This window comes from Contarinia nasturtii, unplaced genomic scaffold (assembly GCF_009176525.2).
Source record: "Contarinia nasturtii isolate CC-2019 unplaced genomic scaffold, AAFC_CNas_1.1 Cnas_scaffold_78, whole genome shotgun sequence".
NCBI lineage: Eukaryota > Metazoa > Arthropoda > Insecta > Diptera > Cecidomyiidae > Contarinia > Contarinia nasturtii.
The window spans coordinates 1,416,299-1,439,702 of NW_022197436.1; the positions used below are offsets into that span (position 1 = coordinate 1,416,299).

A 23,404-nucleotide genomic window follows, 5' to 3' on the forward strand; every position below is an offset into this window, starting at 1 on the left:
CTCTCTCTCTCTCTCTGTTGCGCCTGAATAGTCCTGTTTTAAATTGCCGCAAACTAATAATTTTTGATTGAATTAATTTTTCATTTTGGCTTGATCAGAATTTGTATGCGCATGGTAATGGGTTTTAATGATTTCGCGACTGGCGAAAAATCGAAATTATTCAAATAATGTCTATAATTTCCATCGACTTGGGTTCAAATAGCTATGCCACCTAAAGTGTAAATTTTGTTTGCGTCCGTTGCCCGCTTTTTTTCTTAAATGATGTGCAATTTTGTTGATGATGTGTGAATGCTTCAAAATTATATTCAATCTATAAAGTTCGGTGTGAATTTGCTATATTTTCACCTTTCTACGATTAATTCTCTGGAGAAAAAAATAAAGCATAAAAACGACGGCAAATAAATAAAAGTCATGCACCGCTTGGTTTTTTTTCTTCTCTGTGTGTTCAACAATTGTTTTTCAAGGCGAACGAGAAGAAAAAAACTGCCGACGCCAAACCAAAATTGAAATGATTTTACTGCGTTTTCGAGTAAATGATAAGACAGCAACAAATTTTCGGTTTTGTTGACCGTCATTTCGCATAAATTTATGCTTTTCCACACTTCAACTGTTGCCTTTTTTTATATTTCATTGTTTGTCATCCACGGTGTTTTCTTTGCATTGCCATTTGTTTCATTCGTTTTTGTTTTCTTAAACAGTTTTTTTTGTCAGCAATAATATTTTTTGCCATTTTCCCCGAATTTTCATTTTTGACTCCGTCAGGTGATATCCTGAGAAAAGCTCTTTACTTTTTTACATCGGTAATGTTTGGAGCGAAAAAGAATCATCATTTTTATCGTTTTATCCCAAAAGCATATTATTAGGTAGATAAAATAAGCCGAAAAACAAGAAAAAGAATCAAAAAAATTCGACTTTGCCATATTTATCATCAAATCCCATTTAGATTGATTACATTCAATTCCCATGCGAATTAAATTCCATTTTCTTTAAGCTTTCTTTTCTTTGGCCAAATTGGATGAGATTAAGTGTATGGGTGTGAAATTAGTGTGAGAGTGTGCATTGTCAAACGTTTTCTCAACATTTCATATGCGAGAGTTTAATTAGATTGCTCGTTATTATCTATGCTGGTTGTAAAAGTGATTATAAAATAAGAAAAATGCATGCACAGACAAGCGTTCAGAAAGACATACATTTATGCAAGCAATTGAATGAGGCTTGCATCATTTGATGCGTATCGCTAGTGCTTTCGTTGTGCGTTCGGAGCACTTCGTGCGCTGCCGAAGATCCGAATATATGGCGACAGCACAATCGATGCGCATCAAATGATGCAAGCATCATTCAATCGCTCGCATAAATGTATGTCTTTCTGAGCGCTTGTGCACAGATTATATGAACAAAGTAAAACCAATGAATTTATTTGTCGTGTTGAAATTGATGAATTTTATGTATATTTTTACCCACAAATGCATTCATCAATTTTAGGTGTCAAATACATTTTATGTTCAAGTGAATTTCTCTCTATCTCTCTTTGTCTCCCTCTCTCCCTTCCTCCCTCTCTCAACATATATGGGAATATGCCATTCGCAATTGCCAATTTCATATGCCGCCATCTTTAAAACCGCAGAAATGTATTATTTGGTCACTGTTTTCCGTGAAGTAAGAGGAAAATGGCCTAGTGGCGTTACTTATTTTTCCTTCTCTTCTTTGTCCAAAAGATCACTTCAAAGTCTATCTAATTTTTCAATTCTTCAAAAAAAAAAAAACATTTTTATTCATTTCACTTGGAGCCACTCTAGTTCTGTGCAACTTGAAACGATTTTTTCTTGATTCTTTTCTTGTGATGGAGACAGGAAACGAGAAAAGAGTTTGGAACATAAATATGAGGACGAATCGCACGGCGGCCTAAGAACATTCTCAACGTAGTTCAATTTACATATATTGCTTGAGGCGCGTCAAAAAGGTGAAGGTGGCTTTGCCATAGACAAACAATCAACTATATACCCAGCAAATAAGCTACTGTTAACCGTCGATTCGTCGTTCATTGAACGCACTGCACGCGCAAACTCTTGATTTTTTTACGTTTTTTTTGCATTCTCATTTAGCGCCGTGTTCCGTCTCTTACTATCTTCGTCTCATTTGAGAAAAAGATTGAAAACCTTTTATTCAAATGAGCACCGCGTCGATTTATATATATGTTGTTTTGCCTGCTTAATAATGTTAGAAAGATTAATTCTCTTTTTTTTTCTCTAAAAAAGTTGTCAGCTTTTTGCGGGGCTGGTTTCAAGTGTGCTTTGCATCGAATTGTGTTGTGCAAACATTTGGTTGGATAGGATTTTGTTTTGTCAAACATGTTTATTTACGTTTTTTGTTGTTTGATAATCCACTGAGCCCCGATCAATGCAAATTGTTGGGCAAAATATACGCATCGACGTAAAGTGGAAGAATAAAAATTGTATTGAAATTCAAAAAAAAGGCCCAATGAAATAATTGTGACCTTTTAATACCGTGGTGAACGAAAAAATGCTCACATATAAACTCTCATAAATCTTCATTTAAATATCCATCCTGTTTTCGGTTCACTAGACAGAGACACACACGTGTACGATGTAAAAAAGCACTTACATATGCTTAAAACCCGTCAAAAACGGCAATCGAGCAAATGAGAACATGTTTAATCATGCACAAAAATACACAACAACAGCCATAATCGAAAAAATACTATGAGCGATATCGCGACGGTAAATAAATAAACGATTTTTGCTGCCATTGACGATAACACACATACTCAAACTAAAACTTGGATGGGTAAATGTGAGTAATTACGGATGAGGTTATTTTATTTGCTGCCGATGAGTTCTGTATATTATTGTACGGTAAGATGGTTTCGTCGACGTCATTCTATATGATTACAATATAAATATCGATGGCGTTTGTAATTTGCACTGTACACAGTCCACAGATTAAACTCTTTCGAAATTACGTGAAGTGTGTGAAGCACAAACGAGTGTATGGAACATAATGAAAATGGCTGGATGATGGAAAAGGGCAACAAGAGCTGCGAATAGTGGGCGTTTGAGAACAAAAAAAAACCGATAGGAAAAACATCGTCTCTTTGACCCAATTTTCAATAATTTGTTCACATTCACGTGTACAATATGTTAAGCAAGTCCATTTTTTGCCTTCGTCTCCCTATCTTTTAAACTCTTTCTCTCTCTCGCTATGAAATTCATGAATGAACTTAACTCGGAGCATAGGGGGAGCAAAAGCAAATATTCTGTAACTTTGTACATGGTGAAAATCTAGGTGAATTAACTTTGTATGTGTTACACACAAATGAAAAGTGAAACTAACTTCACAAAATAAAATTGCAATCTATTTCTTTTCCTTTTTTTCGGGCAAAGAAGAAGCGACAACAACAACGGCAGCAAATTTAACAAAGTGAAAACTAAATAAGTTGTACACGTTAAAGAGTTCCCGAACGATTCAAGCGTGGATTCTTTTGACTGCGGCACAATTTCAGTTGGGGTGGAATTCTTCATTCGTTCGATTCCGTTTGATATAATAAAATAGCTCAAACTAACTGGCAAAACAAACAAAGAACAACAAAAAAAAACAATGCGGATAGGGAAAATAAGTGAAAAGCAGATAGGGGCTCATTTGTGAACACGAAAACAATGTAAATTTTCGGGAAGAATGCGGGGAATATTGAAAATTGTTGAAAATATTTTTTGGCCAACATAGCCCCACTATAAAAGTATTATAAATAGATAAACGTACTTGATTTATATTGAAACGAACACAACTTTTACCCGAACACACATAGAAAAAGAAAGAACTTTGAATGGTGTACACACACCCGGGCCAGGCCAAAGAGAAGAACAACTTACCGTTGTTTGTTGCTAGTAGCACTACTTGCTACTGTTGCTGCTTCATGACACGAAAAAAACGCTACATAAGCCGACATATACACTTCCATAAAGTGACAAGCAACGGAAATAATTCATTTTACAAGAATGAAAAACAACATCATTGTATGAAGTTTTATAAAGTCGACTGAAGGCAAATGGCGAACGCAAAAATCCAAAAAAGGAAAGAAACAATTATAGAAAAAAAGATATCCACTGCATTTCGATTCGCATGTGCTAAGATGTGCTACATGTGTATGTACTTATGTTTTGTTGAAAACAAATGAATGGGATTTCAGATTTATTTTCAACGCGAGCTAGTTTCTTCATTTTTTTAACTCAATTGTCTCAGTGGTTTTTCTTTTTTTCAAAATGAGATTGGATATCATAATTATTCTTACCCATTCAAATAACATCCGAAAATTTTAAACGACAAAATGGCAGCGAAAATGTGAGAGAATTTACGGTTAATATATGCGGGATAGTACACCAAAACTCCAACTGGAATAATTTTTCATTCGTTTCAGCACATGCTAAAATAATATTACATGAATAAATGGCAAGATGCACGAAAACAAAAGAAAAGTTTAACTTTTTCGATAAAAGTCTTCGATTACACAGCTGTATCGCTTTTTCTCTCTCTTTCTCTCTCTCTTGATGGTTCTTGAATATATTATTTATAGCCAATTTTTCGGTGCTTTTTTGCATGTTTGTATTGGCCAAGAGCGCTTGGAGAATTTTACGCGCAACACAATGTGCTAACGACTTGTTGATCAAATCCGATTGCTGTTGGTTATCTATTGAAACCATTAAAATATTCCACGTTGCTACTTTTGTATTATTTACATTCTTTTACTGAACAGAGACAAAACATAAATGGGATGTTGTCAAAGTGGAGAGGAAAGAGAGAAAGAGGGGCGAATAGCGAGAGAGAGAGATAAACAGTGCAAATGGAGAAAGGTCGCGCGCAGCCATAATCAAAAGGTCGATTCTATATTGTACGCGCTCCATTAAATATTATTACTCGCATTTTATTCTCATCATATTGTATTCAATAGCGATAGAGAGTATGAGAGTAGATATTTCTTCGTCGTCGATGACAAATAAAATATGCACACTTTATAGCGAAATCAAACGTAACGGCACGCATCACCATGTTGTTGCCCAAAGCTAAAGAAAAATATATTATTTATATATATATATATTCATTTGTGGGCTAAAACGAACTGTTTGTCATTGAATTTCAAGACCCATTTATGTATGTTAAGCAGTTCAAATATCACTTTTATTATATTGATATTTTCCACTTAAATGAAATTGTATTTTATAGTAAAAGCCAGATGATAAACGACGGACACATCATATAAATGAATGTGTAAATGGTATACAAACTATGAGACTTTGAAGAAGATGGAGAAAGATGGAAGCAGGGTGATGAGGTGATTGGGAGGGTGAGAACGATTATGAAAGAGAGAAAAAGAAAAGAAAGGAAGAGAACCTCTCAATGTGCAGAATAGAGTCGTAAAAGCACAAAAATGGCGATTTAAAGCTGCAAATATAATGTGCCATCTTATTTGCGTATCATAGTCCATTAGAATATTTGTGACCAATGATGAAACGATAAGCTTCAAACAATTCGCAAGAAAATGAATGGGACCTCAAAATAAATTTCTATGGAATGCAGTGTTGAATTTTCACCGCTGATCCGATTATGTGCGGCTTACAAATTTCGTACATTTAATATCAAAAGATGGCAAAAGAATCACGTGGAAAGTGTATTCGATCGTTAAGACCGTTCTAATGCATATAATTTTGTGTTTGTAACGAGAGAACTTTAATAGCAAATACGATGATATCGAATACTCAGAATATCAAAGATAAAATAGAAAAATATTATCCGTTTTTATTGGTGGGCCGCAATTCTTTGAGCATGATGCAAAACTTAGTTTGTCGGACTCAATCGAAGGTTTTATTTTTTTGTATGTGGCGCATTTCGATTATTCTGTTACACCATTTCAATGACCGATTCATTGGTGTCGATCAACACATGGGTTTACTTTTTCCTCGCACATAAAATGAGATGATGAAGAAAACGAACTTGTGGCTCGTACACGTGCTTCAATAAAAAATTCACATACGCCCCGAATTTGGCTTGTTCAATAAAAAAGATGACGCCAAATGATTCCATATTAGTTTGTAACATTTACACAAAATGAAGTTACAGAATACACTGCTGAACAGTATTAAAGACTTTCGATTTTCACAGAGGAAAATTGACACAATTTGCAAGTCACTTTTGGGTAATGTGAATTACGTGGAATCCGCTGAAAATAATATGAATGGGTAAAAAAGGTTTTTTGTGATCTAAGGGAAACCACCGAGAGAGAGAGAGAGAGAGAGAGAGAGAGGGGGGGAGAGAGAAGAGAAATTCGACTGTCTTATTTATGAGAATCTTTCCTTTAATTTCACATATTTTGTTGTTTGATCGTATATATGTGTGTTCCAGTTCAACTGTTTTGTCAACTATAGTCTTCATTGTTGAAATTATTTGACAGTTTTGTTGTATTGAAACACGGTGACTGCTCAATTTAACGAACATACCAACACAAAACTGTCAATTATTTTCGTTTCATGTTTATTCTTGTAATCGACTCCCACATTCTTTTTTTCACTTACACGCGATTTTTTTTGGCATTTTTCACGTGGACCCTTCAACCATAAATATCAACATTCTGAATGGGATGCAATGTTATCCGCAAAGCACGACGACAATGACAGCTGGACAACGCAGCAACTTCATTATGATTGTCACTGTTCATGTTGGGTGGCACAAATTTGTACCATTCTTGATTTAGGCCATCGAAATTTGTGCCATTTTTTAGTTTCGCTGGCAACCGCACCATGGCACTACTGTCAACTTTGCTTGTCATCGTCGCGCTTTGGTTATCCGTTACAAAAACTATCGATTGAACTTTCATATTTTTGCTGGTTTACTTTGGCATTGAATGCACACGGTGTTTGCATGTAGTAAACTTGATATGATATAATTGATTGAAACAGGTGTGCGTGTATGTTGGCATTCGTCCGAATGAATTAAAATGAAAGCATACACACAAAAATCTAAATAATATAAAACTGTATCTTCTGCAACGTATAATAAATCGAGTATAACGATGGAACAATCAAAATATGGTGAGGCAACGTTTGGTAAAAACGTGATGCGATTATATATTCTTTTGCAACAAATATTTAAGTTTATCATTAACATTAATGGCATGAATTGAAGCATCCACACAATAAACCACACAACACACAGCCATTGAACATTGGACGGCTTTGTATTGTGGTCAAAAGTTTGGCATGTGATATACATATATAGCATTGATGATTTCGATGAATGCAAGCGATTAGAAACCATCTGTAATCAGATCACACGTGCCATCACCGGTCATTATTCAAATAAAATCGATAGATTTGTTTAGATTTTACGCTCGTACCATACATGGGGATGAGAGGGTAAGTAAGCTCAAGTAATACCCTGTGCAAAAAAAAATCATCCTTTTTTTTAATTTTCCCATGCGATTGACTCCTTTAACTAGCTTACCGTACCACCTATGAGAAAGTTTATGATCATATTGGAGTTCCTCGTTCTCTACTGTCTGTCATTTTCTGATATTTTTCGTTCTGCATCCTTTTCTTTACCTTCGCTTCCTCTTTTTCCTCTACCTATCCCACGCCAGCCATTGCAAATGATTATCTCACGATGATCGAAGAAATAAAAATATTCTTGAAATTTACATAACAACAATGAACACACACATGCACACACACCTTGAAATGAAGGTAAAATTGATAAATGCACACGTGCACATTATTTGCATTTTGAATTCATTTGGCTGGAATAATAATGCCATTAACGATCGAAAATTACCATTGTACTTTTAGAATTTAATGCAATGCTTTTACCTTTGAGGCAAAACCGCATCAATGTGTCAGTCTTGGAATGGGTCAATTCAAAATGAATTTTGTTTGATATTTTCTAGGCCAATGAAAATATTGTGGATTTGAAGGTTCGTTAGAGTGTCATTTGAAATGCAAATAACAAATAACAATAATCACGTAAATTGACCAATATACGAATGGTTTGACCAGCATAATCGTTTGCCATAATTTAAAAAAATACGTATAAACACTTCGAGACCATTGCTCAGAAACTCTGATAATGCAATGAGCTTTCGCTTGTTTTTATTTTGAAAACAAAATGATCCGTTTTAGTTTATCCGCTTGTATCCAAAGGTAAATGGAAAACAATAAATTCAAATTTTGAATTGACCTGCAAAAAACATGTGTATTAATGTTCGATATCAATGAAAAGGACACGTTCACGTGAAACATGATTTTTTTTGGAGTTTTCGACGCTACTCACTTTTCATTGTTTTCCGTTAAAAAGCCGATTATCCTGATTGCATACATTTTCTCAGATTTTTATAACTTAAAATTTTATTGAAGGCAAAAGCTTTGGTGAAAAATCATCAAACGTAAAAAAACACCGTCGTTGAAATAAAAGTTTTAATACTTTCGGTTCAATGACGCATTTTGTTTTATTGATTCGTAAAAAAAATGTTGATGCGGGTGAATAAAAGCAATGAAGATGCGGATTGTTCACATTCACTTGGTTCGTCTCAATGCAGAGAGAAATTGGCATGTGCACGTTCAACAAATGTGGTCACATAAACTGGTGTGTTGGTTGGTAACTGTTTCATTGCTCCGGCGACCGTTTTTGGCTATTTATGTGTCTTTCTCTTAATTTACCACGAGTCAAACCAATTTAACGTTTATGTTACTTCGTTTATTCCTTAAAAAAAGGAAACACTTCAACCATGAATCCATAAATGCTGATGAATGTAGATGCCTTTAAGTGAATCAAGCGTCTCACAAAATGTTTTGTTTTTGTAATGTTGAGAAAATGTTTTTATATATATTCATACACAAAATTTAAGTTTCAATCATTCGTTCTGCTCTTTTATACGATATCCATTTCAATGGGATTTCGTGCACGCTTACATTCGTTTTTTTTTTTTTGCTTTCAGTGTCATCAATTTCTCGCATTTGACCATCCACAAAAATAAATAACATTTTGTGCACAATTTTCTCCATAAAATCAACAGTAAAATCGCTATGGCCGTATTAAGGTTGATCACTAAAAGTAGAAACCAGATGAGATGATACAAAACGAAAATGGGCCGATACTTTTTTCATCACAACACAAAACTTTAGTATATGTAAAAATACGCGGATAAGCATGACCCAAAGCACATATAAAAAAACGTGGCGAAAGTGACACAATGTATATATAAGCATGTTTAATAATGGGTTGTTTGTTGTCTTGCTGCTGCTCGTCATTGTGAACGAGGTTTCAGCCCATTCGAAAATTGTTTATCGTGCCATGTATAAAAATCGCACATAAACACACCATTCGAATGCAAAGATGTCTTCATCGACCAACCGACCGACACGCACCCATTTCTACAACAAGATAAACACATTTCAACGTTAATATTAAGTGCCATGCAAAAAAAAGCAAACTCTCTACCCACAGCCATTCCAGCTACAACAATGACAATATATCTGTATCAACAAGCGATCGAAAGTTAATTGCATGTTTCTCATTCTCATACAGATATGTATCGCTTTTGGTTTGCCCATTATTCTTGGTTGTGATTTGCAGCTGCATTGTGTGTGTGTGTGTCTAGCATTCGCTATCCAATCTTATCGCCGAAACCGACTTTCATTCTGTATTCATGGCACTTTTTTTATGCCTCTATTTTCAACCAAAATGGATTTTCTTCGTGAATTAATTTAGATAAAACAAATTCACACTGAATGAAACGACTGAATGAATATATTAAGTAGCTGTTTTTGTGTTATAATTGTTATGGTTTTTCTTTCTCTCTCTCATATTTTGTACAACACTGCAAGCATGAATACGAACAAAATGTGGTCAATTAAATTATCTACATTCTATTCTATTTTCTGAGGGAATAATACATTTAATTTTACAAAAAACATGGATGATTCAAACATGGATGATTTGTTGCATCAAAAACGCAGTTTGACGCACGTAAAGGAGAATTGAATGGATACTTAATGAGTGGTGCTTTCAATTTGTGACTTGCTTAAATTTCGAAATGAATGCATCTTTTTCGGTGATAAGAAACCATACACCGTCCTCAGCCAACACGGCCAATGAGCAAATGTTCATCTTTGGAGAGAGTTTTTCTAATATTTTTTGGTTCCATTCAAATCGTCTCACTTTAAGAGTAAAGTTTGAATAGCAACTTCAGTAAAGATATTTGATTTTTGTAAAAACTAAGTATGTCGCTGAGAATGAAAACGACTTGACGAATCTGTCCTCTCGGTCAACGTCCAAGAATTGAGAGTTCATTGAGCGAAAGCAGACACGAAAGTTATTTCCATTCTCGGAAACACAATTTTATCGCTGGATAAAATGTAGTTCACCGTAACATTGGTACCAGCGTTAAACTATTGTACCATTCCCAACGGTCGATAAATAATGTTTTCAAATGGAAAGGATAAAGCCAAAAAATCATTCAAATGAAAAGCCGTTAATGAACACAAGTCTATGTAAACAAAACAAGAAAAAAACGTCATCATCAAATATTTCGAATGTGTCCAGTTTGATGGTCATCCTTAGGTGAAATGTTCAGCGCATGAAATGTTTTATGGCAGAATTTATCTGCGCAGACGAAAAGCTTCATGATAACGATGATACAATCTCGTCATCATTCAGGACATTTTCTCATTTCGTGCTTCTCTTTAACACGATCATTGTGTATCCTTTGCATAAATGTGCATAAAAGATTGTACCAAATGATAATTCTAAAAGCTATTTCATTTGTGTTTCAAATATCGCAACTACCACTTTCTCTCTCTCTCTCTCTCTCTCTCTCTCTCTCTCTCGTACTGTCGATTTTGCTCTCCCATATATACGTGTTTCGATGTGCATTAGTTGCAGAAAACCGTTCGCATAATTTCCCATTCACAATGGCAAAAATGGAATAAAGCAGGATTATGCCGAGAAAAAAAAATCTATTTTATCAGTTGAGCATGTGGTAATGGCTAGAGAAGTTGAGTTTAATAGGATAAATGAACAATGTACAAAGTCAACGAGTGTATGTTATTTGAAAATTACGATGCAAAAAGACAAAAGATACCCGACCACAACAGCAACAGCAGCCGCAGCAGCAGAAACAAAAAACAAGTTGAATTTGAATGGAAAAAGAGTCAGAGAGTTCGGTGAAAATTGCTGAATTGGCATCAGCAAATTGTATCATGAGTGCTTGCCGACTCTAAATGTGATAAGACACATTCTACTTGAGACTTCTTTAATAATAAAATTGATTCTTTTGCCAAAGAGAAACATAAAGAGCGACGGCAAAGAGCGAATTTCACAGAAGGCAGAAGCGGTATACAAAGAGGTGAAAACACTGGGCAACTGTGATGATCATGTGAAAGTAGCGATGTAAGCACAATCAATGATCTAAATGATGGTCATTTGGCTAATCGCAATTGGCCGATTTTAAATATCAAATTAAACAAAATTTAATATTTAATCGCGTACGTTTAATTCTTTCTCATTCACCTCCGCCAATTCAATTTTAAAATTATGCGAATTCAAAACGGATTCACCAATAAAATTAAGCGGAACCAGCTATCATTTCCATTTGCCACACGCAACGGTACACATTTTTTTTGGTGCAAAAATATTACAGTCACGGATTTGACCATATGCCAAAAGTTTATATCCCATATGGGAACGAACAAAGGATGCATTCGCTCGATAAAAAAAGAAATAAGCAATTTTTGAATGTAGCAAACAAAAAATAATTATTGTATTGTACAAGAGAACATTTTGGCGATTGGTTGGTTATTTTTTTAAATTCTTCTATCGCTGTTGTCAGTGAACACATTTGGTACATTTGTGATTCGATGTATACACGGGCGTATTCAATTCAAACTACAAGTGTATTTAAATTTGATCAACTGAGTGAGCAATGCAAACACATATATTATCTACTCCAAAAACCACATCCATGGCAATGGAAGAGAAAGAGAATGAACATTTCTCTTCGAGTACCACTTGTGTGTGTGTGTGTGTTTGTCAAACGGGCCGAACAATATTTGGGTTTGTCGCCGACAATTTTGAAATGAAACACGGTGTAACACGACACATTCACCAAAAATGCACCTTACATACAAACAACAACACAAATCGACCAACCGTCCGACCAAATTTCAGATTTTAATTATTCTAAATCCCATGCTGAGCAAACAATATAAATGTGGTATTTTCCATACGTATAAAATGAATGCAAATGCTCTTTCTTTCTCTCGTTTTATTTCGGTTTTCATGCAATATTTTGCTGTTCATCATTCCACGTATTTCAAATCTACCAAAAGCTTCACTGGAAATACGGAAAGTTAGTTTTGTGCAGGCACACACACACACACAGAGAGAGAGAGAGAGAGAGAGAGAGAGAGAGAGAGATAGAAACTCACTTGAAATCATATCGGAGTTATGTATTTATTGTCCAATTGCATGCTCAATGAATTTTTGGTATGAGGAAAACAACATATTTTGACAATTTGTGAAAGACATGAGATTTTTGAGAGAAGAAAAAGGAGATGCACTGAACGAAGACAAATATGTGGAGAAGAAGAACGACACATTTAATTGAATGGCTATATGTTGTACATTTCACTCTTAAATTCAATCCTCTTTCTCAATAACCAACGAGATATCAATTAAATGTATCACAATCACACAATACGTTGCTTAAAATGTAGCAACGAAAGTATTGCCATTTTTTGTACCACATATGTGTATACTCTGTGTATATGTTTGTTTTCGTTACGGTAAATTAATCAATGTTTGAGTGTACAATTGTACAGTGTATGGTCATCAAATTGTTGTGCTCTCGCGTACACTGGCCATCGGTGTTGTTTTTTGGTTGGTTTCGTTTTGTTTTATGTTTGTGTAATCTTTTTGTGTTCGGTTTGCATTGTGAATTTGAAGTACATTATGAGAATTGACGGCAGCGTGTGTATCGTTTTAAATTGATAAGAATTTATCTCGACATTGATACGTCAATGAAAATTTGTGTTGTAACGGAAAGAGATAGAGAGAGAGAGAAAGAGAGAGAGAGCAAGAATGAAAGGGAAAAACAAAGAGTATTCTATTCATTTCAATTGCGAAACCACCTCAATTTCATTCAGAACATAATTAGAACGTGTCATGGTCAAATATTAATTTTAATGATGATGATGGCATCAATTTACACCTGAATTTCGAGTAAAATTCTTGATAAATTGTCTTCGCATTGAAACGTTTAGCTGAAATTGAATGGAAAATCCGAACCATCCGAATCGAACAAAACGATAATTCGATTTAACGGCTTAAAATGCCACATTCTCTCTATTAGACGCGCGCACAATGATTATTTTTCGACGGTATACATACACTCAACGACAACACATTATGCCTAATGAATGTATAATTAGATGGATTTATACATGTTTGTTCGATGGTTGTGTTGATGTCACATTCATGTTGTTTGAACAACACATTTGTATCGATTAGTGTGAACGATTTAGACTTATTTCTCACTTCATTCATTTGTTTGCATTTTCACCTTACACATTCGGCGCCCGCCCAATTCAAAGAAAATTGACAATTAATTATGTCGATTCACGTTCAAGAAATGCATTTACCAAATGATGTGAAATCTTTAGGCAATTTCAATTTTCCTTCATATTTGATGATGATAAATGACATGAGATTTGTGCCATCTTAACCATCGTTTGAATGTAATCAAATTTGCGGACAAAATGACATTTTCATGAGCTGCGACTACACTTTAGTGACAAATAAAATGACGACAAAATGAGAAGAACGGAAGAGGCAGAAGAAAATAAATAAATTCAATGACAATATTCAATTCAAAAAACCTTCACCGATTAATTGACGTATTTTCAAATCGAATCACCACGTCTATGGGTTGAAATCTTTCAAGGAAATTAAATTTTACCAATTTGCAGCATTTCGAATTGAAAATACAAATTTGAAATATGTCACAGTTTTTTTTTTAACAATTTGATTAATTGGTGCCTTCTTCTGTCGTTCTATTTTCCGCTTTTGGTCCATTTTTTTTCTCAATCCGAATCAAGAATTTTCAATTTGAATCTTATTTCAGCGAGAATGCGATCGACCATTTTTTTAAAATATTAAATACAGTGTAGTTAACTCATAAGTGCGCTTCCGGTGATGGATTTACTTGCATCACTGTTAAGACACTCTCCTTGAAACCGAGACTTGTTGCCTAGACACCGACACAGCTTTCGATTTGATAAATATTTTATTTTATTTTCTTTCTTATAGGCATTTCATTTTTCAGCATTTTCACGATGCAAAAACGCATTCCAAATCAAATAATCGAATCAACATTGACGTCAATGCTTTTCAGCTCGTTAAAATCGTTCATATGTTGTATTTCATAGTGTTCATTGCGTTTGTTAAATGTACGAATCACATGCAAATGTTCTATTTGTTTGATCCACGTTTGAATATCCAACTTTTTATTGCATGAAAAGTTTAATCGGCTTAACCATGCACAAATCAACACAGTAACATACCATGAGAAGAATGGGCTAATTAGAATTTTTACTGGACACAGTTGTGGTCACATGGAATTAATGTTTATTTTAAACATTGAACTTTATGACTTTTCACATGTTTTTGCAAAAACATTATTTTAGTTGTGGCTAAAAAACAAAATGAACATAGGATGTATCAAACAATGGCAAAGATCAACCAAAATCCCCTTGGATCTGACCAATCCTCCTTTCTTTTACACTTTTACTCACGTTCCCCCTTTCTTTCTGCTACCTTTCCCGATTCTATTAAGCATGCTATTAAGTGTAAGACATTTAATTTGATCGAGTAGCCGTCCTAAATTCAGCCGCGTTAATCACTGCAATGAAATCTCTATTATTTATGTTATACTTTTCTCTCTCTATCGCTTCCTTCTCGCTAATTCGCATTTTACTTGCTCTTTCTCTCTATCTTTCATTCTTTTTCCGTGTTCACTCTTTCATATTTTTTTCTTTTTTGACGTCTTAAAAAGAATAAATTCCTTAATTCGTGCTACTTACATATTATATCGGTGAAAAATCGTGCAAAAAGTAAATTTTATTAAAAACTTTTCTAACAAGACTATGCGAAATGTGGAGAAAAAAATCCGTCGCGACGTCATTTCATTTTCGGTAGTGGCATTTGCTGTTTTGTATATGGTTTTTGTTGTTGATTCCATCTCGTGTTTCCGTTTTTCCCCGTTCATAATTATGCTCGTAATGTTGAGTTATGTTGACACAGCACGAACAAATTTAAATATAAATAATAATGAAAACAACAAAATACAAATAATATCAAAAAAATGCGAGCGAACGAATGAGAGGAAAACAAATTGCAATTGGAAATTCGTGCATCCAGTGGTGTAAGTGGTTCGTTTTGAGAAGAGCGTATGACTTGCGAGTTGTGAGAGTGACGGGATATTGATGATGACGATGAAATAAATTAAGCTCGCATTTCAACCGAATACACTAATGAACTACACTTGGTAATGCTATAACTGCACGATTTGTAAAAACAATATTTGTGAGTTAGTTACTAGTTTTTATCCTCGTGCCGCACTTTTCCGCTCTTTTCTTCACCTTATCGTTTGTCTCCCCTTTTTTGTGTTCCGAATGTCGGCCAAATGCAGAAACGAATTTTCACTTAACATTTCGGACCGATTTTTTTTATTTTTTTTATTTTTTAAATCAACATTTGATGAAGATTAGACTATCAAAAAGTTGACTTGTCACATGAATGTTATCGCGTTTCAAAATGACAGCACACTTATACTGATCTACAAGGAATTTAAGTAATGGTATACTTGATCAGTATAGCTAGATTCACGGTAAAAGCTCAGTACCAAGAAGTTTCTCTTCACTACCAATTGGATTCGGAATTAATTAAAAAAGATCGCTTATTTTTGCCACAATATTAAATTTTGCTAAGTCTGGCGATTCAATTTTTGTATGTCATACAATGTAACCAAATTAGTTTTCATTACCTTTTGTTTTGGAAAGAAAACAAACAACATCTACTGATTAATACATTGAGATTTTCACAAGACTAGTGTTCTGTGCACGAAAGTAATGCAAATGACACAACAAGTTGTTTTAATCATAAATTCAATCGAATGCACGGAAGACATTTATTTTTCTCTTAACCTACTTGTTGAAAGATTTTTTTGGATACTGTTGGTGTCAGCGAGCATCTGTAAATAAATAGGTTTTTTTTTTCATTTTCGATTTTTCGCACTTGATTTCCCCATTTCCCTCTCTTTTTTACTCTGTTCCCCTTTCTCTTCTTCTCTCTCTCTCTCTCTCTCTCTCTCTTTTGTTCGCACTCTTTGTCTCTCATCTTCATCCAATAAAAGTTTTTGTAATAAGTTGAGGCTTAAAGCTTAAACAACGACTCTTTAAACTTTGTCCAAGTAAGTAATAATCACCAGAGGTCATACCCCAATGTACACACCGTACAAAATCAAATTGCATAATCCTGGTTGGCAGTGTATTATAATTAATTTTGAAAATGGCTTGTGCTTTGATTCAAAGACCTACCAAGAAAAATATAATTAAACTCCGACGAACCGAAAGCAATGCCCACAAAAAAATTGCAATGAAAATTATAACAACAACAAAATAAAATATAGAAAAAGTTACATAGTTTGCATGTTCACATTGCATATAATTGCAGCAAATTCTTTAATAAAATATAACAAATTCTGGTTAATCCCGTTTGAAAAAAGAAGCCGGCGAAGCCAGTGAAAATGAGATTTTGTTGTTGTTTTCTCAATCACTTTTGTGTGACTTTGTGTATGTGGTACGCAAAAAAAAAAAACTGAGAATGGCTACCACAAAATAGCCGTAATCTTGTATTGTTGCTGATACACAAGTGTTGTTTGCTGTCATTATATTGCATCGACACCGCGCGCTCTCCAAACACTACCTACATAATACGGCTTATATATGAATAAGCTTATGCATTTTAATTTATATTCCATGTGGGAACTAGATGATGAGGCGAACAAAACCTACACATTTTACGTTGGATATTTTCGCCGCGTGATTACACACGCTCCATGTTATTATTGCAAATAGAAAAAAATAGAGAAAAAAGAAAAGAAATTTAGCTCCTTTTTATTACTTTTATTTTGATTTTGTTTATATTCACCAGATTTTTTTCACCACTTTTGTTACTATTACCATTCTGTGCTTTGGCGCTTTGCTGCCGTCGTTCAGTTGTTTTTCTCGTTTAAATTATAAAGTACAGTCTGACATGTCAACCATTTTTTTACGTTACCATTTCGTGTATTTTTTTTCTCGGACAAATTTCGTTGAGCCAATTTCTTTCTCGTACTTTTCAGCACAATGGAAAAGAGAGGGGAAGGAGTCGTGTACAGAGTGAGAAAGAAATTTCACCTCATCACACACTCAAATCGAATAAATTCAAGAGCAAGAAATTCAATGATTCGCTTGCGTGTTTTTTTTCTATTAAATATACGTACTCATTACGTTGTGTCCATTTCTGTTGTTGTTGTTGTTATTGTTCTTGTTATACACATCGTATATCATCGTACACATAATGCGGTATACTGGAACATATCACAGTGAACTGGTTCACTTTGGACAAGGGACATTTAAAATGAAAACAAACACACTTTTTCTTAATACCAGAAAACTTTACAGATTTAAGAAGAGTTCATCTATCCATTTGTTTTTCATTGATTTTTCATCGTCATATAGGATTACAGATATCATTTATGTTACCATTAATTATGAATCCTTTGTAAACTCATGTTAATCTGAACTAATTGTTTACTAACACAAAGAAATTGTTTTGTTTTTGTTTTTCATGTTTGATTGTTCGTGTTAATGTGACGAATCGAACGACATTAGTGAGGAAAATGTGTGGAAACTATGCGAACAGGTAAAAAAAACACGTCCAGCTGAACTATCAAAATGTTATGCTGTATTTGTGTCGAACGAAAGCCGAACGGTGCCATTGTGGCGACAAAAAGCTGGACGAGGCGAGGATAAAGTTGTTATTTGGGTGAGTAAATGTCAAATCATTTTGTTTTTTAACATTAATCTCCTTAAATGGACTATATCCCTTTGATGTTTTTCTAACAAATCTAGACGAATCAACATTTTTAATTCAGAATGTTTACTCGATTCTTTTTTTATAAAATCGTATTCCGCAATTTTCATGCAATCGAGTTAATCGAATCGATTGGTGATTGGTTTTGGATCTTTTCAGTCGAATTCTCTAAAAATCGATTTTCAAACGATTTTGCTCAGTGTTTAAAATGTGAATACTGCAGCTCGGGTCGGTGAGTTAGCTGAATCGTTCCATCAAATAGTTTCGATGTTGATTGATTGAACTTTTCATTCTTCCATGAGATTGAAAGGAAAAAATCACTACGTATGTTTTACTTCTTATATGACAAAAAAATGTTCACCAAAATAAACCATGTCAGATTATTTTTTCAGAGTAGTTCTGGCCCGGCGAATCTGGCCGATTCTCAAATCAAAACGAAAATATGGGTTTCAGAATATATTCATAGAAATATTTTCCGCCTTTTTCACAAAATAACTTAATAAGTGATTCCAGATTGTGAAAAGGTGGAAATTTCAATATCAATCAATACTATTGTGTAAGAAAAAAATCAAATTACTTTTAATAAAATCGATTCAGTTAGTTCAGTGAGTTTTATCACAGTCGCATGGATTTTATCAGTCTAGATATAACCATTTACAAAATAAAATATTGTGTACTTTTGAAGAATTTATGTTAGAAAATATTCAGTGCTAGTGCGGCACTTTTGAAGACATTTAAAATGTTAAAGCGACTGGGTAGTCTATCTCATGACAAAATATTTATTTTGACTAAAAAAATGAAAATTTAGCAAAATAATTTGATAAAACAGGCCATTAAAACATCAATTGAAATTGTTCAAAAAGTATGTTTTTTAAATTTCATTCAATTAATTGAAAGAGATACATGTACATTAAACATAATCAGCTTATTTGAATATTCACATTGATAATGTTGATAGAAATGATAAATGTTTTATGAATAATTGAAAAAAGAATGCTCTTTAACTCAATTAGAATGGTAAATACGAAAGCATTTAAATTAAAAAAAAACGATTGACGTTCACATTTACAAAGGAATATCAAAAGCCAAAGCGACTCAATTGGCCATAAAAACATGCAAACATTTAAAGGCGAAAATCAGATTTTCAACAAGTTTTGTTCTATTGATTGAATGGTTCTTTTGTTGAATCAAATTGAAATTCACTCGAATAATTTAATGGTGTTGTTGAATTTCATCAAGATATCACTTGAGTATTGTATCGTATTAAATTATTTCGCTCTTGAATTCAGCTTCATTTGAAAAGCATTCTTTTGTCACTTTGTGTTGTCATTTTGAAGGAGAAATGTCACATTTTATTCACGTGATATCTGAGAGCGCTCAGATATATAAAATCATGATAGAAAATAATTGCGCACTAATTGAAAAATAACAAAAAATAAGAACATTGAAACACTACACATAAATACAATTATTTCTAAAGTGAATTCGTCATGATAAACAATTTGAAACAATAACAATACACTTCAGAATTGCAAACAATATTATGGCGTTGTTAAGTGTCGAGATGTACGAAGAGCTATGTTTACCTTTTTTAAACATATTGTTCGCATTTCGAAGAATGAAATGTGCTGTATGCTGCAGAAAGCATGAAAGAAACACGAATCGAAAAGGTGAAAATGAGGGGAGTAGAAGGAGAAAGAGAAGCTACAGGCAGAGAGAGAGAAAGCAAGCGAACGAAAGCGTGTAAAGTTCAATATTTCCCAGTGGGCTCAATTTCATATAAAATAAACAAACAACTAAGAGAATAAACAAACGTTTTGTAGTCATAAAAAGCAATTGTTCCTTTTCTTGCACCGAACAAAATGTCAAATCCGGTATGACATTCGAAGTAGCTGGAATTTCCAATGCCATATAATCAATTTTGTGTGAAATTCCTTACGCTTTTTCGAAATGAAAACACATGGTCCGGGTTGTATGCATTATTATCAGTGGATAAAAACGGAATATTTATCATCGTAAAGTGAAATGCTGCAGCAAATCCGCCATGCACTGGCTCAGGTGTGACATTTATCTTGATATGCATTATTGCCAATAAGTTATAAAATATGATGAGTTTTGAATTACCTTTATTTCAGACCGTATCTATTTAATTTTGTGTGTTGCATTTGTGCACAGACAATGAACAAAATGTCCAAACGAAAAGGAATCAACATTCGTGCTGCTGAAAGTCTCCAAAGTGAAATTTTCACAAATTTTAATTCTCAAATGAACAATTGGCCACCCCAATTAAACAAAAATTCATCAAAACAATTTATTTTCAATTTCCTTTTTTCCAATCTATTGATTTCAGTCTATTGAGCCGTTCGATATCTTTCACTCAATCTCCCCTTTTTACTCTTTTCTTTACTCTCTTGATCGCTATTGTTATGTTCCTTTCTTCTTTATCCCCTCCCTTCCTTCTATACAGGCCACCAGCTTACTCTTCTCATCTATTTACCTTTTTTCCAATCAAATCTAACCCGCATCGGAAGTTATAAACAATAAATTCGCCGCACACGAGTTCTTATGGTCTCCGGAGAAAATTCGACGACCTCTTTGGAATGGGCTATGCTCCATATGTATGTATGCATTGTTGGAAGTTTGATATGGATATAAAATTGAGTGCATCGCATTTCATTATGATGTTGTTACATTTTTCATGTGATTTTACGAGTTTTTATCCAGTTTGCTTCCACTGCTTATTCTTCAACTTCGTCTTCGACAAAAATTCACCACTGCAATTTATCTAACTTGTTATTGCCCTCTTTTCATCCGAAACAAAATTCTGCCAGTGAATTTTTGTTTTCTTTTAAGTTCCAAAGGAAATAGCATTTTGAATATTTAAAAAAAATGTATAGCTTTTGCATTTTGTGCTTTTGAATAATAACAAAAAAAAAACCAGCAAAAAGCCCCCTTTCTCGCAAATTCTTTGTCTCTTTTCGATGAATGTTTCATCAATATTTTTTTATTCAATATTGATTTTCTCATCGTATTGCCTCAACAAAAAAAAATCATTTTAATGTTAAACTGACGGCTTGAAATATGTATTACATACTATTATTGTAATATTATATATATTATGCATTCAACACAATCGGAATGCAATACTATACTGTTATTTTTGTAATAGCATCGTATTTTTTTTTTTTAAAGCAACAGTGATTCTCTCTTTTATTTCTTGCTCTCATTCCCCATCTCTATCTGTCTCTTGCATAATTGAGTAAAAAGAAGTGAATAAAATGAAAGAAGTTGAAAATATATGAATTTTCAATAACATTCATCTGCAATTTATTGTCATTTTATTCATACACGAATCACATTGTTTTGCCAACAATTACACGACCATCGGCATGTCCTCGAGGACAATTATATATATTTTTTTCACTCTATACATATACAGGTCGTGCATACATATTACATAATTACCGAACATAAAAATGCTTCGTCAAAGATGTCGTAAGACTGATGAGGAGAATGATAATTATGGTCATTTGTTGCTTTGCATTTTTTTGGAGAAATGTGTTTCTGGCATATTTGTTCATATATTTGATTGACATTTCTTGTTTTTTGTGGTTTTAAACAAAATTTAATGGCATTCGAAATCAAAATATGTTGTTCTTTTCGAAATACAAGCGATTTATGTTAAATGCGCAAAAAAATGCATTCCAAAAAAAGCGTTTCCGAGATCCTGTCGACTGATTTTTTTTTGTTCAACTCTCACTGAGAGTTTGAAACAAAGCCTAACATTTACCAAACGTATTGAAAACGACCTCCCGTTGAAAATTCAAGCAAAAAATGCAGTCACATAAAAAGCCACCCACAATGATAAAATGAAATAAAACCAACACAAAAAAATCATTTACAAAGTAAAATTGGAGTAAGATTATGAGGGTCTAGTAATTCAATTAGCTTTCGGGCGAAAATTCTCAAAACGTTGCTTGATGTCGCATCGACTCAAATTAGTGACGGTGGAAAAAAAAATAACAATAACAGAAAAAAAAATCATGGAAAAAACGTACATACGCACAAAATGAATTACGAGAAAACTGAAAAGTACAATGATGCTGTATCGTGCATGATACACGAACATTTTCAACAACTAACAATGATGACAACAAACATGTATCAGCCAGTTTACAATTTGGTTGTGCGCGTACCGCATATACAGCGATTTCAGTGCAAAGCGCTCACACTGATTTCGTTACCCCCGCGCTCTGTTCCTCATTTTCGTTGTGTGCTTTCGTGTTTTGGTCACACACACACACACACACAGGGTATTTTCATTCTATTGAAAGCTTCAATATTAATGATGAGCACACGGGAGATAAAAATTACTTTACAACTATAACTTAAATTAATTGAGTTGGGGATGTGTGCATGTGTGTTTTTTTGTACATATTGAGTTTATATTGAAGTTTACGTGGCTAATGAGTTTTATGATTATAGCTATGTAATTAGTATTTGAACAGAAAGTGAAATGCTGGCGCCAGTTACATAGCATCATATTGTACAAAGTTGTTTGTCCGTTGTTCATATTTGCTCTTTGTGATGATTAAAATTATGTCAAAATTTGACCGAAGGAAAGGGAGAATGATAAAAATTGCCAAAAAGTCGATGATTGCTGAATCAACAGTGAATGAAAGAAAAACAAAGAAATAATGTTTTACAATAACAAATTATCAAATTTCGAAAGATGAAACAGATTTCTAAGGGCATACGAATTATTTGATTGTCCAACACATTGGTAAGCCAAACTTATTAGTTTTTGGAAACATTTCTGGAAAATTCGTTGACAACTTTATTGTTGAATGCCACCAAATTCACTATTCTTCCTTTGGTTTCCATGGCCACAGACTTGGTTTGTGTTTGCGTTCAAAGTGGAGCACATCGTAAAGAAAGGCTCCGCACAGCAAATGCAAAATAGAAGATATTCTCTTGGGGTTTTCTTTTCATAAAATTGCTCTTCCTTCTCTCTCTCTTTCTATATCTGGCACATTTTTGTAGCGAATTGTTCAACTTTGTTAACATCTTAAATGTTCAACCAATAAAGAATAGACAAGAGACGATCAGTTTTTCGTTTCACTTTTCATTCCATCTCTTTTCCTCATTCGAAACATCTCAGCATTTTCCTTCGATTCATTTTCAAAGTGCTTTCCACATCATTTCATCGCCA

The 23,404-nt window shown here is 33.8% G+C and overlaps 1 protein-coding gene across 3 annotated transcripts in view; it reads left to right on the forward strand.

Annotated features, from left to right (window-relative positions):
• LOC116338573 (protein N-terminal glutamine amidohydrolase) overlaps positions 1 to 23,404 on the forward strand; it is a 69,045-nt gene that overhangs the window by 30,727 nt on the left and 14,914 nt on the right. For all 3 annotated transcript variants that reach the window (XR_004200907.1, XR_004200906.1, XM_031763935.1), the window contains one exon: positions 17,991 to 18,144. Coding sequence is in view for 1 of the 3 variants with exons in the window: in XM_031763935.1 (XP_031619795.1) it covers positions 17,991 to 18,144 (154 nt within the window). In the remaining 2 variants the exon portion in view is untranslated. The remainder of the gene's footprint in view (positions 1 to 17,990; positions 18,145 to 23,404) is intronic.